Source organism: Oikopleura dioica, chromosome XSR (genome assembly GCF_907165135.1).
Source record: "Oikopleura dioica chromosome XSR, OKI2018_I68_1.0, whole genome shotgun sequence".
NCBI classification, from domain to species: Eukaryota; Metazoa; Chordata; class Appendicularia; order Copelata; family Oikopleuridae; genus Oikopleura; species Oikopleura dioica.
This window is the reverse complement of record NC_137294.1, coordinates 725,224-742,166: the sequence shown is the minus strand read 5'-3', so window position 1 is coordinate 742,166 and position 16,943 is coordinate 725,224. Positions and strand designations below refer to the sequence as shown.

The window sequence follows — 16,943 nt, the reverse complement described above, 5'->3', positions numbered from 1 at the left end:
TTTTGTTCAAAACTTTTGAGTCATTTTGAACTAGAATTCACCGATAAACTATATTCTGCTAGAATATGTTGATCTACAGATGAAATTCCATAAGAATTTTTCGGCAAAAAAATTTTTTTGTGAGCTATCAGCATATTCTGAAAGCCCGTATCAGAATTAGTAGAATCCCTAAATTCTAGCACTTGATGACGTCACGATGACGTCATCACTGATGATTGATGGTCCAGAACCGCGGAACTTTAGGTACGCTTTTTGAAGACGTTTTTGTCGAAAAAATAATTTTTTCTTTGCAGGAGGTTGTTCAGCATCGAAAACTACACGGGAATCCGGGTTCGAACCGGCCATAACCAGCCGGTCATTTTGGCGGTTCAATTTGTAACCGGTCGGTTCGGAAAAATTCTTCCGGATTCCCACGTAGTTTTTGATGCTGAATAACCTCCCGCAAAGAAAACTGCTTTTCAACAAAAACGTTCTCTAAAAGCGTACCTAAGTTTCTAGGATTCTTCACCTTCAATCATCAGTGATGACGTCATCGTGACGTCATCAAGTGCTAGAATTTGGGGATTCCACTAATTCTGATACGGGCTTTCAGAATATGCTGATAGCTCACAAAAATTTTTTTGCCGAAAAATTCTTATGGAATTTCATCTACAGTCACCCTACAGTCGCTGTAGCGCCTATTTAGTCACCAATCTACAGGAGTAGAGTATACCGTCAATTTTACGATTGGTGCTTGTCCTCTGGTTCTTTTTACTCATTTTTGGCCGATGGTTGCTAATTGCTGTTAGTTGACTAACACTTAACCGTTGCGTTGGCGGGCCGGCGGAACGAGGACGGGCGCAGTTGCTCTTCCCGTCCATGATGGTACCACTGAGCATCTAAAACGCGAAGTCAAGGAGCTGAAGGGTTGTTGGAAGCTACCTGCTCCTGGCGTTTTATGTGATTATCGCTTTCCAACTGGCCGGCGATCCTGGCGATGTCCATTTTGTCGATGGGCTCGCTGGGCGCCCGGCGATGGCCGCGACCGCGCGGGCGCTGACGCGTCATCCCCGTCGCCGCCCCGTTACTCGGCGGCGTCGAAGCGGAGATCTGCAGCGACTTCCGCGCTGCGAACTGATTCGACTGTTTTGGCAAGGGAACATTTTTTCGAACATTGGAAGGACTTGCATTTTGTACAGATGAAGCCTGAAAATCTCATTTTTAGTCAAAATTTTCAACTTTTTTCTGATTAAAGTGTTTTTAGGGAAACATTAATATTATTACTAGTTAATTAAATAATTCTTACTAATAATTTATTAAATAAAAGTCATTTTTATTAACAAAAACGATAAAGAAGAGGTTTTTCTGATAAAAAGTGGTTTTCTAGAGCTATTTTGAATATTATATTCAATAATAATTATTATAATTAATTAATCAGATAATTCTTATTAATAATTTATTAAATAATAATTAATATTGTTAACGAAAAAGATGTAGGAGAGGTTTTTCAATGAAAAAAGAAAGATTGCTCGTTGTTTTGAATTTCTTGGAAATCCACCACTTTCTCTAGAATCGGTCCCATCCTCACGCTGTTTTTCAAAAAATCGTCACTTCCAAAAACGGAAGAAATGACAGTCCGAACGGCGAAAGATCTACGTAAGTACCGATTTCGATGCTAAACAAAGCTAACATTTGTATTTTTAGGAGAAGCAAGATCGTCTTACTTCGTAAAAACGAGAATACATCCACGCATAATCAGAAAATGATTATGCTGGGGATGATCTAACCAATCAAACCTGAATAAAATCAATTTACTTTACTTCTAAAAGAAGAAGTTATCGGCTGAAAATGGCGATAACTTCTTTCACTCGTGTTCGTGTCTTATTTTGAATGATTGCGGTTGTTGTGTGTAGTTGAGAGGTGTTGTGTAGGGAAACCTGTGTAGAAACCTGACTCAGGGTTTTCAGAGAGCCTTTGTCAAAAGCCACGTAGCGGCTTTATTTTAAGAAAGAAGCCGGAAATGGCAGAACTTGAGACAAAAAAAGAGATTGAAAGCTCTCTGAGAACCCTGACTCAGGTTTCAGCACAGGTTGACAAGGGGTGTCCCTGGAGGGAGGATTTTCTAGCAATAAGACTTTCCGCTATTTCCGGAAATCCTCATTGCTGGAAAAACCTCTTTCGTTGCGAGTTTACTTACATGGGGCAAAAGGGCAGAAAGATTTGGTGAAGATGGCGGACTTTGTTGAACTTGATTTTGAAAAGAGTTGGTTTTCGAAAGAGGCGGCTTCGCGGGAGACTCCAGCGACGTCCTGCTTGTTGGCAGCTTGTCGAGCGGCTCGCAGATGTCCCTTCCTAGGCCTACGCCGATGAATAATCTAGCAACGTCAAAAAGTGGATTTTGAGGCACTCGTGTTTGGTGGAAGACTTTCCGATTTTATCCATGTCTGATTCGCGGGTTTGTTTTTGCAATTATTTTTAGTAAGCTGATTCTTTCAGTAAATCAAAAATGATTTCACTGTTGTTAGAAGTTTACTAATAGCGAAAATTTAGATGCTAAATTTTCGATGATTTTTGGGACGCTTTTCTAGTTGATTTCAAGAGGCACCATAACGGTCTTTTCCGTTGCTCAATTGGGATTTTTGCTTTTTGGGAACTTCAACTTGTATTTTGCATGTTGCGGTGATGATCGCTCGAAACATAACAAAATAGCGCGTAGCCATTTTAATTCATAACATAAGTTTTGTAGCCCATCAAAGCGCACATTGATGGGTCCTATCAGAAAATCAACACAGGATCAAGCCCTTCTTGACCTGAGCTCGGCAACCTGAGTCAGGGTCAGGAAAGAGCGTTGAAACAAGCTTCGCGGCTTTTCATCGAGGCTCATTCCTGATCCTGACTCAGGTTTTCTAGACAGGCTGCCGAAGCAAGCTCTTGAAATCAAGGAGGAAAGGGAATGATTCTTGCTACTAGGCGATTTTGACCAAGAAATGTTAAGAAACTACGAGTGAAAGGTCTCTAAAAGCGAGAGAATCTAACCCAAAGCTGAGGTCGAGGAGGATAGCTGGCGAATTTGAGCAGCAGCGAGCTCGCCATTCCGGTGGCCCCAGGTCTTCGCCCTCGGCTCCACCACCTAAATCCACCAGTTTAGAAATCAAAAGCCTTGTCTTTTTTAAATCGAGATAAAACAAAGATAAAAATCATTATCTTGAATGATTTGTTTTGTTGCCTAAAAGAGTGCTTCAATCATTTATTAATTGAAAATTTGAACATTCAGAATTTACGCTTTTTTGTTGCTGTGAAATTGCGAATTTGCAAAAATATAACGCTAAAATTGATAATCGTAATTTTCTGTCTATCACAGTATTACTGTATCACTTGCGAAAGAGCGGAAAGAACGAAAGAGCGACATTACCAACGAGGAGCGATCATCCCAATTGTACTCGGAGGAGTCGTCCGGAAAGTACAATTGAGACTGCAGAATGGGGCCCTAGTAAAGAAGAACATTTAATTCAAGAGTTAACGATTCATAACTTTGAGAATGCCGTTTTTTCTCTAAACTAAACGCAGCGGAAATAAATATATTTTGATGGACATTTTGTTTTTGGCCAAAAATGTCCATCAAGCTTAAAAATAAACACTCTTTTCTTATCACCACTAAAGTACGACACCGTTGGCTGGTCTCGGCGACCTGTATTCAAATCCTGAGTCAGGGCCTGAACGAGCTTATCAAGGCTCTTTGCGAACCCTGAGTCAGGTTTCTACACAAGTTGCCTAGATCAACACCAAAAGAAAGAAAGGGAAAAAGGACACCGGTAAGTAAAAGAGAAAGGAACCTTTCTGTCCGGTTGCAAAAAGCGTTGCAAGAACGCGGGCCGGATTCTCAGCGGATTCTGGCGCTGATGAACGGAAGGATGAGCTGCCAGCCCCGCCCTTGCCTCGGATTCGGGTGGCGAGGAATTCTCCTCGGATTGAGTCGAGCTCGCCGTTTCGGCAAAGGGCTCCCGAGAAATCGGACAGAGCGAGTTTTGGGATGCCTGATTCAGTTTTAATAATTTCAATAACAATTCTTGGAACGCGCTGCTCTAGAAACTCGAAAGAAGAGACAAACCTGAAGTCCTCCGTCGCGCGGTTTGACGGAGACAATGTGCTCGAAGGTGCGCGGGCGGCTGATAATCGGCCCCAACTTGCGATGCTTGTCTTTCTTCTTTTCCTTCGACTGGGCGCTGCGCTGGTCAATTTCTTTTTCTTTCAGAAGAAGCATGATTTCGCGTTGAACCACGTCCATTTCTCGCTGCTCCAAGTCTTTCTGAAAAAACTAGTAAGGGGCGTTTTCGATTCTTTGGGAAAGCTTCACCGAAATTGAGTTATCAAAAAACTGCACAAACTATCAAGGAGTGTCAGTTTTTGGTATCACCATTTTGAATATTGAATAAATAAGGAGTCACCGATTATCATAATTACTTCAAATTTTTTCTGCTCTTTAATGACCCGCTCGCAGTCTTTGCAGCGTTTACACTTGATACAGTCCACTACTGATGACATATCAATCTGGCAGGAATTGAGTGTTAGAAATTGATTGAAAGAAAGAATCATGCTCGTCGATTGTTGAGTTTGCTACTTACGTGGCGCCTGAGCAGGGCCATTTCTTGTTCCTTGAGCGCGACTTCCTTCGTCCGCAGCTCGCCCGCCTTTTCCTTCAGATCCTCGAGCATTCCGCACACCTGTTTGCGCATCGTCGTCTGCAAATTCACCGAATCCTGGTTGTCGTAAACAGAGAGCTCCTTCTGCGCGCAGTCGAGACGCACAACGATCGCGTCAAATTCCGGACGAGAATTGGGCTCTTCTTCCCAGCAGTTACGCATTACACTAGAATCCAACTAGTTTGGGAGAAGGAAGATTTGTTTGATTAGTACCTGGCTAGAATTTGAGGAATGGATTCGGGAACCGGAAGCCTCAATTGACGCTGAGCGACGGCCAAGGCCACCTGCAGCGGTTCCATGCCTCTGTAAGGCACTTCGCCGGTGAGAATCTCCCAAACGAGGACGCCAAAGGACCAAACATCCGAAGCGGGGGAGAAGTTGCTCGATCGTATACTCTCTGGGGCCATCCAAGCATAAGTACCAGCCGTAGTGAACTCCTCGTGAGACTGTTGCTCCCGGCGAGCGCGCGCCAGGCCGAAATCGGAAATTTTTAAAACTAGAATTTTTCGTTAGATTTTTGAAATTTAATGCGAGCCCAAACCTTGTTTGGAAGGATCAGTGGCGCCCGGATAGAGAAGCAAAATATTTGAAGATTTGAGATCGCGGTGAAGAAAACTGGCAGGCGCGCGTTTGTGAAGATATTCCATCCCTTTTCCGATCTGGAGGCACCACTGGATACTCTGCTGCAGGTGGAGGCGGTCCTTGTGGTGCTTTAGCCACTGGTTGAGCGCCCCGCCGGAACAGAATTCTAGCGCGATGCCCTGATCGCTTGGTCCTTCGACGATTAAGCCAAGCATCCTTCAAGCGTCAAGTTCGAGTTTAGAAAAAAGAGTAGAAAAATACCGGAGAATATTGGTGTGATCTAGCATCGAGAAGATTAGTGCCTCCGAGCGTAGACCGTATGGGTCCTGGGTTTGCGACTGGTGTGGAATTTTAACAGCGGCTTCATATGACTCCCTTCCAGCGGGATAAATCGTCGCTCTGTACACCTTTCCAAAGCCTCCAGCGCCGATACATTGCTGGAGATGCACTTTTTTGGGGATTTTGAAAATGGAAATGACCCTGATTCTGAGTATTTTTTTGTGAAGAATTCGGACAAAAAATAGTCCGTAATCAGAATCTTCGTATCAAAAATTAAGATATCCGGTCCTTCAGATCTTCGAATCGTATTGAGATTTGCATCTCGACTCCAGCTAGGTCCATTGTCGAGAAATGCACGATAATTGTTGGCTGGAAGCTGAAAAACCAAGTAAGCAACCTTTTTCAACAGAACTTTTCGCCGAGGAACAGTTTTTTCTCATGGAGAATCATGAGTTTGACGAGTAATCACCGTTACAATAGAAAATACACCATCGAATCGATTCAGAACGACAGAACGACCGATTCGCGACCTTTACCGACGATTTTTTTGATACCTGTCTCGGGGGCAACGGTGGCGGTTCTACAGTAGCATTTGTAGAGATTTGATGACGCTCAGCGTCATACCGTACTGTAAAATCGGAATCCGACATTATCCCTGTTAGCAGAAAACGTTAGAAAGATAGAAAGAGCGTTAAAAGGGCTTCATAAAAGTCATAATCATCGAAAATCGACGTTACCTGAGGTCCACTTTCGCCCAAAGGCTTATAGAAGTGACTACTCATTCAGGAGGAGAAGCAAAAAGGAGGACGCGTATTTTCATGATTCCGATCCGATCATGCGGATGCACAGTTGCATACAATGATGCCTGAAAAAAACGATCATCAGAATTGAAGTTATTGGAAATTGAAGAATTCTCAGGCAGTTGAAGAAACACAAGGACAAGACAAAAAAGGGAAGACGCAAAAGATTCGTTGAAAAGGTATCATATCCTGAACATATCCGAAAATCGAAAATAAAATACTGATACCAGAATTCTAAGAGGAAAATCAGCCGATAGAATTTACAAAAAGGCCAAAACGGGACAGACAAGATAGGGGAAGTTCTTATTGACTCGAAAAGGGATAAAATTTATCCGATAAATTACTGTAATGGACTGTACACTATACAATTATCAATCAAAAAACGGTTCGTCTATGCTCTTGGCTTGGCAACTTGTGTAGAAACCTGAGTCAGGGTCCTTTTAAAATATGCCCCACTCTGTCTGCAGAACCCTGACTCAGGTTTCTACACAGGCTGTCGAGCAGGCCAGCCGAAGCTACAGTGGGTATTTCCGTTATCATTTCAATCATGATTTTCTTTTGCCGTTTTTTTCTGCATATTTGCCAGCTTTCAGCCTATTTTACTAGAGTAATACTTTCACTAGAATTCAAAGAAGAAACTTTCGAATACTGGATACATTGAATCTTTCGTTTTTATGTTTTTTTACTGTCAGTATCTCGACGGAAGACAATACTCTATTGCACAGTATTTACAGTATAGTAAAGTAAATCAAACAAGGTAAATCATACGGTTGCTTTTCAAAGTTGAAGTTGGAAGAAACTTTTTTCTGGAAGAAAATTTCTGAAGATTGGGAAGAAAAAAGAAGAGAAGGTAAAATGGCGGGTCGTGTATCTTGTTTTTTGACGATCGTTCTTTTTGATAATTTATAGTTGTCGCTAGAAAGGGCTGGTCAGGGTGTGCAGAAGGTTTGGTCTTGAGGTTCGTTCTTTTTCTTTCGATTTTCGATTTTGCGATCGTTATTTTTTGGCTAGTAATATTCCCTCTTTTCGACGACGGTTTCTACGGTTTGGTCGATCCTTGTCGATTCTTCCGAGAACCTCTTCGCCTCTTCCTGCATCGACTCTTTGATCTTTTGAATGACGAAGCTGCCCCCGTCCACTGGCGGCTGTAAGCTTTGGAAATCAGTAGCACCACCTGTTCCAGCAGGACCGCCAGAAGAGGAGTTGGACTCTCCCTCGGCCGCGGAGGAGGTGGATGGGACGACGTTTGGAGGCGCTCCTCCGCCGCTAGAATGCGAGGGCGACATTTCCGTTCCCGACGGGACGACGGGAGGCACGGCGCCTTGGGCCATGCCATCAGGAGCCATCGGGGCACCGGGCGGCAGCGGCATCGGACTCGAAGAAACGGGGATTTGGTCCATTCCAGGGCGCAGCATTCCTCGATACTAAAGTAGAAAGCGTTATTTGCCTCGCCTCTTGTTTTCGTTTCTTACATGATCTATCGGCGGCGCTTGAGAATACATTCCTTGATTCGGTGGTCCTGGCGGAGGCTGGAGACCAGTTGCGACGCGCGCTCGGATCGCCGGATGGGCCGGTGAAATTTGATGAAAGCCCGGTATTCCATGCCCTGGATGGCCCTGAAAATTGGGGTTTGAGATAGGTATCATTAATAAATAATTACGGGAAAGTAGTTCTGGAAAGCTGGATGTTGCTCTGGAGGAATTCCAGGATGAGCTGCTGCGGGATGAACTTGGGCCGAATAATCGTGGAACGCTTTCGCCTCGCCGGAGTGTTCGTTTTGCTCTCTTCGCTCTGGCGCAGCGCAGTAGAGATCCCAGAAGACGCACCACCTCGAAATCGAGAAATAAAATAGAAAGGATCAAAGCTACTCACCAGGAATGAAGAAAGCCAGGCGCCTCGGAGACTGATATTGATTTCTCCCAGCGGATTTCGGATAAAAGGTCTGAGCCGCTGCTTTTGCGCCGACGTGCACCAGATATTCGTATACATACACCTGAAGACACGAGATTAGACTCTATCCTTACATCTCGCGATTTTCATTTCTGAGTAACTCATTTTCGCTTGAATTCCGTTTTTAGTAGACTAGAAAAATTTCAAAAATCGAAAAGCCGCAATGTTTTGCGGCTTCGAGTAATTTAAAATGTGAAATTGCGCGAAGCGCGGCTTATGCTTTTCTATTCCTCGAAGCCGCAAGAAGTTGCGGCTTCTTGATTTTTAGAAATTTCTTTAGTTTGCTAAAAATCAGAATTCAAGTGAAAATGAGACAGAAATGAAAATCTCGATTATCATATTTTACTAAAAAGTTTTTCAAGTCAAAACATGAAAAAGCCTCTCTTTTCCAAAGTAGCAATAATCTACTTTTATTCTCTTACTTTCTGGCACTGAGCCACAACGAGGCGCGTTTTCTCACTCAAAATCGACAAATAAAAAAATGATTAAAAATTCTTCAGTAAAATTATTCTCTTTTCTTCATTTTTTCTTTCCAAATAGAGATTTGATTGGCCGAAGATTCTTCTGTGGTTTTTCCTTTTTAAAAATCCTGTAGCGTTTTGGCCAATAAGAGACGCTGGCAACATTTATTGACCAATAAATTGGTCGATGATAATAATTTTTAGTAAAATCAAATTATTTTTTAAAAGAACTTACCGCAAGTTTCTCCCTGGCTTGTGCATCGCTGACAGCTGTTTTCCCACTGGGACCATTCGAGGAGGGAGATTTCGCCCCAGGCCGCCCAGCAAACATAATTTCCAGCGCTATTTCTTCTCAACCCCTTTTTTCTCGTTTCCCACTTGACTGGATGAATATCGAGTAGAATCGTAGTCGGCAATTCGAAGTTTGCAATTTTCTAAAAGAGCCAAGTTAGGGTTTTCATTTTTGCGTTAACAAAATAGGAGGTCCCATTTTAACGGGCGAGTACTTCTGGAAAGTTCGCACTTTAAGGGTAGAACATGAAATCGGCGCGCGGCGCCTCGCTCGCCCTACTTTTCAGAATGCCCTTAAATCGGAACGGATAAAGCTTTTCAAAAATTTCTTCGGATTTCAGGTAATCAAGGCTTTTACTTTTCACAGATCAAAAATCAGCAGAATCGTCAAAGAATAAGTCGGAGAAAATGACACGAGTTGGTTAAACTCTATCTCCTCTCACAATTCTTATCCGATTTTTTCAAACTTAGATAGGTCGAAAGTGCTCCGTTTGACCTAAAATTTCGTAGTCTCAGAATTAATTTTGGAGCTTTATGAAATTTTATATGAGCTTTGAAATGAGAGCTGCACCGTCGTGAGGCGCGCTGCGTGAGAGAAGAAGCGGCGCGGCGTGAAAGCACTTGTTTTGAGAAGCCGTGTGGAACTTGAGGAAGCTTCAAAATTAATTCTGAGACTACGAATTTTTAGGTCTAACGGAGCACTTTCGATCTATCTAAATTTGAAAAAATCGGATTAGAATTGCGAGAGGAGATAGAGTTTAACCAACTCATGTCATTTTCTCCGACTAATTCTTTGACGATTCTGCTGATTTTTGATCTGTGAAAAGTAAAGGCTTTGATTATCTGAAATCCGAAGAAATTTTTGAAAAGCTGTATCCGTTCCGATTTTAGGGCATTCTGAAAAGTAGGGCACGGCGCGGCGCTGGGCGAGCGAGGCGCGGCGCGCCGATTTCATGTTCTACCCTTAACGGATTTAATATTCCTCAAGAGGGTCCCCAACTTAACGGATTTTTCAAGCTACAGGCTTATTTCTCAGCAATATTTCAGAAAATCCGTTAAAAGGTTTTACCCTAACCCTATTTAACGGATTTTCTGAAATATTGCTCAGTAACAAGGCTGTAGCATGAAGAATCCGTTATGTTGGGGATTTTCTTGAGGAATATTAAATCCGGTAAAATATGAACCTTTCAGAAGTATTTAGCCGGAAATGGGACCCCTATTTTATTAACGCGATTATTTAGGAAAAAAGAAACATTTTTTCGTTTTCATCTTGGAACTGATTAAAATGATTATTTAGTTGCAGTAGTTTTTAAGTAAGAGTCACAGTAGTTGAAATTGTCAAAGTTGAGAAACTGAAAAGAAAGTGGTTTAGTGCTTGAGCGAAGATACTGTAAGGTTTTGTTCAAAATCAGAGTTACTGTAATTTCGACTTGAGGAGGCTTTTTTCTAAGAAGTATTTTTGAGCTCCTTAATTTCGAGGTAATAAAAGACGTTTTTTCATTTTAGGCAGAGTTTGTTCTTTTTCAAATTGAATTGAATTTCAAGAGCATAGAAAAAAGACGATTTTAAGATTTTACAGCTTGTAAATGTTGAATTCAAAAGTCCACTGAAAGAAATTCAACGATTTTGAAGAGATTTATCAAAAAATAACGGTTTTTGCCCGTGTAAAAAACCTGAGTCAGGGTCTTGGAAGAGCCGCGGCCTCGACGGACTCGCTATTTCAGGACCCTGACTCAGGTTTTCAACGCAGAATTCTCTCAAAATCGTTGTTGTTTTCACGGATATTTTGAATAGTTCAAAAAGGCCTCTAGCTTGTTTTGTTTGTTTTTGTTTAATAAGAACGAAGGTGACTGTTTGTGATATTTACAAATTCTAGCGCCTGAAAGAGTTCTTTCCGAGTCTGAGGCTGAAATTCAATGGCACTTGCTAGCGAAAAAACATAAAGGAAGAGTCGATCGATTTCCTTCTTTCTTTTTGGATTTTCGAGATCGATATCCAATCTGTTACAAGTCCTTGAAGACGGATCTTTGTTGCGCCCAGGACATATCCTTCGTTTGCCTCTTTTTGCCAAGTCTTGGATCGGGCTTCACCTTTTATTATTCGAATTGGCTCCCTAGTGGAAATCGAGGAGAGCAGTTTTCCGAACATTTTCTCGCGTAAATTGGCGTTGGAAACTTTCGATGGTAATTATGCGAAACGTCAGAACATGGACGATTCCATCGACAACCTGCGTAGAAAACCTGAGTCAGAATCTGAAAGAGCTTGAATGAAAAGCCGCGTAGCGGCTTTTTAAGAACGAAGCCGCAAAGAATGATTCTGTTGCGGATCCTCTTCGCGGCTTCGGTTCTAAAAAGCCGCTACGCGGCTTTTGATTTAAGCTCTTTCGGAAGCTGACTCAGGTTTTCTACTCAGGTTGCCAAGCCCAGCTTAGCATTATTACTTGCTATTCTTATTTTTAGTTAATAAAGTGAACCCTTTCCTGATGGTACTTTTGAGTTCGCTGAGGCTCATTCTGGAAAAGTCGATATTGCTAAAGTTTCCGTTTTCGTCTTGTTCTTGATCTTGTTTCTCCGAGGACGAGTTCGCCGAGGAAGTCGAGGATTCGTGCACTTGCGCAGAGCTCGTTGTCGTCGATGATCTCGCACTCGTCTCCGCTGCCAATAACGACTGAATAGGATAGATTTTATTTTAAAGAAAAATTAAGATTAGTGCGAGTTCTACTGTAGTACTGTAGCGATTCGAAAAAGAGTGGAGATAAGAGTTGATTTAGAGTGAACAAAGATTTGAACTGGTGATCCCTTCAATCACTATGTTTTTAACACACAAGCACACAAATTTTTCTCAAAACGAAGATCTTACGGAAGATGATGGTTCTTCTGGAACCACGCGGCGGAGAGCAGGCACCCGCAGCGCCTGACACAGCGACAAGTCCAGCATGTTGTGTCGATTCACCACCACCACTTTTATCACTTTCTGGGGAATTTTTAGCAAAAGAAGAAAGAGTTGGCTTACCTTGTCTTTGATCTTCTGGACGACTTCTGCGTGCTCGAGGTCGGAAGTGATCAGCTCGCCGTCTATCTAGTTCAATTTTGAAAAAGACAAGAGAGCAATTGAAGATTGATTCTCTCAGAAATGTTGAGAAGCCGCTTGCGGCTTCGATACACTCATATTTTAGCCGCGCTTTGCGCGGCTTTGTTAACATCTTTAGCTCAATTTTCAGTAATATAGGTGAAGAATAGAGAAAGCCGCGCAAGGCGCGGCTATTATTTTCGACTCGAAGCCGCAAGCGGCTTCTCGATTTTTATTAACCAGCGTACCGAAACAATTTTGTCGTCGTTGTTGACGCCAGCTTCCCAAGAAGCGCCGTCTTCTTGCAACTTCGTCATGTAAAACGTCGTGCTTGTCTTTTGTTTCCTCTCCGAATGGAGCACGAAGCCGAAGCCCTTGTCCTTGCGCGCGAGAACGCACTGAAAGAGCAAGATTGAAACTTGGACGATGGTGTTCGTACCTCGCGAGGCATCTGGAGCATCATTTGGCGATCGTCAGTCAAGTCTAGCGTCGGGGAGGGGCTGATCACCACCAGTCGACAACTGCTGCCAGATTTGCGGATGAATTCAACTACTTCCGAATGGTTGTGTCCAATGACATTCTCGTCGTTCACCTGCAATTAGTAATTACCAATATTTTCTTATGAAATTTATTCATACACTTTAGTTTCTCTTGAAAAGAATCATTTTTTCTCTTCCATGATTTCAAAAAAGAAGAAAAATTAATTTGGGAACAAGGAGATTTGATGAATATAAGATAGAAAAGCCGCGCTTCGCGCGGCTAAATCTTTGATAAACTCGAAGCCGCAAGCGGCTTCTCGATGTCTAGCAATCATTTTTTATTTACGATCGAAATTCTAGTGAAAATTACAGTAATTTGAGTGACTCTGGTAAATAGACTACTAGTTACAAAAAAGTTTACGTTACCCCTAAGAGGCGATCGCCTTCGAGCATGCCTGCATTCTGCGCGGGGAATCTTCGACGATTCGTCTGATGAACTGCATGCCCTTCTCCGAGGCGAGATGAAAGCCATATCCGTCGCCTTTGTCGAGGTAGACTGCGCGCGCCATGTCTCTCTGAAATAAATCTTCTCATCCTCCTCTTCATTTTCGAAAAAGTAAAAATCAAAAAGGAAAAACGGAGATTTTCTCACTTTCCCACGGCGGGGAGTTTGACTACAGTAGTCTACTACTACAGAAGGTGTTCACATTCAGCATCGATTAAAAATATTTCTCCCCGTGATACGTATGTATTTCAGCCATATCGACGGGCGCGAATCGATGCGAGTCTCAAAAAATTCTGCCTTGAAGGGTTCAAAAATCGATCCCAAGAGAAGATCGTCCCCTGAGATGCAAAAATAATAAAGCTCTGCGCCCTCCCTTTTCGTAAAAACCCATCCTCGAGCCGGGGATTGATTTCATTTTCGGAAACAACAACCGTCGTAATCAAATATTAATCAAAATGGCGAAAATTGAGAGCTTTTGAGATCCCTTTTGGAGATTTGACAAATTAACTTTTAGTTACTAATGGAAGACTTCTTATTTCGACTATTCAAGGAGGTTAGGGTTAGGCTTAGGACCAGAGTAAGGGTTAGAGTAAGAAATTCTAACGAAGAATCTAGAAAAATCTAAAAATCGAAAAGCCGTTTGCGGCTTCGAAGATCAAAGATAATAGCCGCGCTTTGCGCGGCTTTTCAGTTTTGCAGCTCGAAGCGCGGCTATTATCTTTTGATCTTCGAAGCCGCAAACGGCTTTTCGATTTTTAGATTTTTCTAGATTCTTCGTTAGAATTTCTTCCCTAACCCTAATTCTGGGCCAAAGCCTAACCCTAACCTTTAAAATCTACTGAAAACAATTGAATCGATAATTTCTAGCGCTGTCAAAAAAGAAAGAACAAACTCAAATTTATAGACTAGAAAATCTGGTCGATTTAGCGGCCAATTTCTTTCTTGCTTTTTTCTCTCAGATTCTCTGAAAATGCTGGCTGCTTGGTACGGCCAGAAAATAGGTGACAGGGAACGGATGAAACTTCCGTCCTTTGTGCGCAATTTACTCAGCAAACATTTCCAAAAGAAGAAGTTTGACTTTATCTTTCTACTTTCCAAATCAAAGACAAATCGCAAATTTGAAATTTTCCAGATTGCGAAAAAATGGTTTTCATCTTTCAACCTGTGTAAAAACCTGAGTCAGGGTCAATCTCAAACAGATTAAATAAAAAGCCGCGTAGCGCTCTCAATCAACGAAGCCGCTCTGCGGCTTCGCCAAAATTAACATCTCAATTTCGTTTTTATTTTTGCTCAGGATCCTGACTCAGGTTTCTACACAAGAATAAAAAAGTAGGTTGAGAAAGTATTTCTAGCGAAAAGCTTTGTCTCAAAAAGCCGCGCTGCGGCTATTTGTTTAAGCTCTTTTGCACCCTGACTCAGGTATTTACACAGGTCTCCGAGCGCAGATTCAAACAGTTCTTGTTAAATAAAAGGAAGAGTTACTACTTTCTCTAGAAAAATGATCAAATGAGTCTTATCAACAGTGTGAGGCGTAGTAAAATTGACAATTGTATTGTAGCGCGAGCTACAAATAAAAGGTTACACGCGCTGCTTCCTTTCAAAAGACAGAAATCGAAAGCGATATTCAAAAAATAATATTTACGAATATTTTCTAAATCTTTATTTCCGCGCTGAGAATCTTGTAAAAACTACACGGGGCTAATATTTCGCCGCCAATACAAACAGAAGCCAGCAAGAAAAAGAAATACAATAGAATTCAAAATTTCAAATTTCTGTTTCAAAAAATCGAAAATTCTTGATTTCAGATTTTCAGTAAATTGAATCCTACAGCTCTGAGCTCAAAAACCTGTGTAGAAAACCTGAGTCAGGGTCAAAAACGGCGGCTTTTCGCGGCTTTGAATTTCAAATCTTTTGATCAGTAATTTTAAATTACTATCTCAATGCACCTTTTAATTCAGGACCCTGACTCAGGTTTTCAACACAGGTTTTTGAGCTTAGAGCCCTGGTTTTCGGTGATTTTTTATAGAAAAACTCTTTTCGAATTTGAAATTTCTTCTTTGAAAAGACTAAAGAGCTAAATAAATGTTTGAGTTATAAAATAAGGGAGTCATTATGATAACTAAGAGAGGAAAAGAGAGACTCATCAGAAAAAATCCGATTCATGGTTCAAATAAAATAAAGATGTCTTCTTTGAATAAATTCCAAATCTCTTCAAAAAAGGATCTTCGCAATCTTTGAAATCTTCGTAATCTCTTAAATCTCCATAATTTTGAGAAAAAAGCAAGAAATTTCAGCTTGGATGGGCAAAATTAGCACGCGTGATCAGACAGGAAGTCATGCTCCTAATCACTCTTTTTCTTCATTCAGCTCGTCAACCTGCGTAGAAAACCTGAGTCAGGATTTGGAAGAGCCAAAATGAAAAGCCGCGTAGCGGCTTTTAAAGGAAACCGCAGAGCGGCTTCGCCAAAATTACCAAAGCAGTCTTTTTCGTTCCTTCTCCGGATCCTGACTCAGGTTTTCTACACAGGTTTCCGTGGACAGCTTCAATTTTCTCAAAAACAGGGATCTCTAATCGGAAAAAATGAAAAGCTCGCAAAGATTTTAAAAGAAATCTGCTATCAAAATCAATAGTAAGAGTAGTCCGCAGCAGGGGCGCAACCCATTCAGCGAGCGCGAAGGGGGCTTTCTTTTGAACTTTGGGAAATGATTAGATGGCTCTCGCAAATCAACAGAATTTACATTTTCTTTGCCAAGCGATTCTAAATCTTTCAGTTCGAGGAAATGATTCACAGGGCAATGGATTCCCAGTCAACCAGAGTACAAGCTACACTGATCTCTGGTCGGTGAAACCTGTGTAGAAAACCTGATTCAGGATCCGGAAAAATCTGAGTAAGCACGAAAAAGACTGTTGCAGTAATTTCGGCGAAGCCGCTTCGCGACTTCCTTTAAAAATAAGCCGCTATGCGGCTTTTCATTTTGGCTCTTCCGAATCCTGACTCAGGTTTTCTACACAGGTTGCCGAGCCCAGCGCTTTGAAAAATCGCTAAATTCGAGTACTCTTCTACTACTCTCTCTCTGTCTATAAGCCGTGGGAAGCTTGAAATTTGCGTCTGAATTCAAATAGTAATAGACAACAAACAGGAGAAAAGTTAAAGAGCGAAATAAACGCATCTTAAAATCCTAAAACCACCACGCCGTGGAGAGGATCTCTCTTGACCTTCAGAGAAAGAAAAAAGATATTTTTCTTCGAGTTCCAGTAGCGAGTGGAATTTCAAATTAAAATGAAAAAGTTGATTTTGCGGGGCGCTCCATTGTACCTTGTCAAATATTCAAGAACTCCAAATAAAAAGAAAGCCGCTCGGAACAGAAATCGTCTTCTATGTCTTCAGTTCTTCCTTGTTTCTTTTCGTTTCTATCTTAGGTTTATCTTTCTTTTTTCTTGTTTGTCGCGGAGTGATGCTCCTCAATCCGAATCGATTGTTCCTTCTCTCTTTTTCTCTCTCCTTCTCTTCAGATTCCGCCGCGGTTCACCCTCCCTGCTCGCAGCTCGCAGGGAAGAAGAAGTGAGGGCCACCACGTGACAGGACAAGGAGTTGTGTCCGATGATTTGGGCACGCTGAGTGCGCCGCTTCACAGCTCGCTGCGTGCCCAGAGAGCCGCCGAATTTATGCGGGATCGATGGGAGCAGCCCTGGTGTCAGCGGCGGGCAGGTAGCGATCAGTCAAACCAGCTGGCAGAAATGAAATATTCGCTCCCCGAGACCAAACGCCCAACCACACGCGCAAGAGGTCAATCACGCCCGAAATCGATCAGAGACAGATGTTACTTACAAACAACATACCACGAAA

At 42.1% G+C, this 16,943-nt stretch overlaps 2 protein-coding genes across 5 annotated transcripts; both read right to left on the bottom strand.

Annotated features, from left to right (window-relative positions):
* Nucleotides 1-2,285: 2,285 nt before the first annotated feature.
* Nucleotides 2,286-6,408, bottom strand: LOC145710398 (mitogen-activated protein kinase kinase kinase 9-like). Of its 4 annotated transcripts, none has more exons than XM_081788147.1 (10): nucleotides 6,278-6,402; nucleotides 6,095-6,195; nucleotides 5,832-5,916; nucleotides 5,523-5,712; nucleotides 5,221-5,477; nucleotides 4,893-5,175; nucleotides 4,602-4,845; nucleotides 4,088-4,285; nucleotides 3,026-3,109; nucleotides 2,286-2,427 (listed from the first exon to the last, which is right to left on the bottom strand). In XM_081788147.1, exons 2-10 carry the CDS (start codon nucleotides 6,188-6,190, stop codon nucleotides 2,338-2,340), a joined length of 1,527 nt encoding a protein of 508 aa, XP_081644273.1. In that variant the 5' UTR covers nucleotides 6,191-6,195; nucleotides 6,278-6,402; the 3' UTR covers nucleotides 2,286-2,337. The 4 variants fall into 4 exon arrangements, with proteins under 4 accessions (XP_081644273.1, XP_081644274.1, XP_081644271.1 ...); XM_081788148.1 differs by having other exon boundaries at nucleotides 2,322-2,434; nucleotides 3,033-3,109; XM_081788145.1 differs by lacking the exons at nucleotides 2,286-2,427; nucleotides 3,026-3,109 and adding an exon at nucleotides 3,755-4,013.
* Nucleotides 6,409-7,002: 594 nt separating this feature from the next.
* LOC145707093 (uncharacterized) lies at nucleotides 7,003-16,907 on the bottom strand. Its single transcript, XM_081784575.1, has 13 exons — nucleotides 16,413-16,907; nucleotides 13,017-13,165; nucleotides 12,551-12,703; nucleotides 12,360-12,509; nucleotides 12,055-12,120; nucleotides 11,902-12,015; nucleotides 11,516-11,709; nucleotides 11,050-11,155; nucleotides 8,987-9,185; nucleotides 8,213-8,333; nucleotides 8,001-8,169; nucleotides 7,813-7,956; nucleotides 7,003-7,764 (listed from the first exon to the last, which is right to left on the bottom strand). Exons 2-13 carry the CDS (start codon nucleotides 13,041-13,043, stop codon nucleotides 7,348-7,350), a joined length of 1,860 nt encoding a protein of 619 aa, XP_081640701.1. The 5' UTR covers nucleotides 13,044-13,165; nucleotides 16,413-16,907; the 3' UTR covers nucleotides 7,003-7,347.
* Between the last annotated feature and the right edge of the window lie 36 nt (nucleotides 16,908-16,943).

Bases quoted from the DNA above. Each gene is read 5' to 3' on its own strand.
- LOC145707093 (XM_081784575.1), bottom strand. From the start codon at position 13,043: ATGCTCGAAGGCGATCGCCTCTTAGGG. The intron at 8,334-8,986 runs GTAAGTTCTTTT...TCGTGTCTTCAG, and splicing joins AAGCCAGGGAGAAACTTGCG to GTGTATGTATACGAATATCT. The intron at 7,765-7,812 runs GTAAGAAACGAA...TTTCTACTTTAG, and splicing joins AAGCGCCGCCGATAGATCAT to TATCGAGGAATGCTGCGCCC.
- LOC145710398 (XM_081788145.1), bottom strand. From the start codon at position 6,190: ATGTCGGATTCCGATTTTACAGTACGGTATGACGCTGAGCGTCATCAA. The intron at 4,286-4,601 runs GTAAGTAGCAAA...TAGTTTTTTCAG, and splicing joins TGGCCCTGCTCAGGCGCCAC to AAAGACTTGGAGCAGCGAGA. The intron at 4,014-4,087 runs GTTTGTCTCTTC...AAACTGAATCAG, and splicing joins CGCGCGACGGAGGACTTCAG to GCATCCCAAAACTCGCTCTG.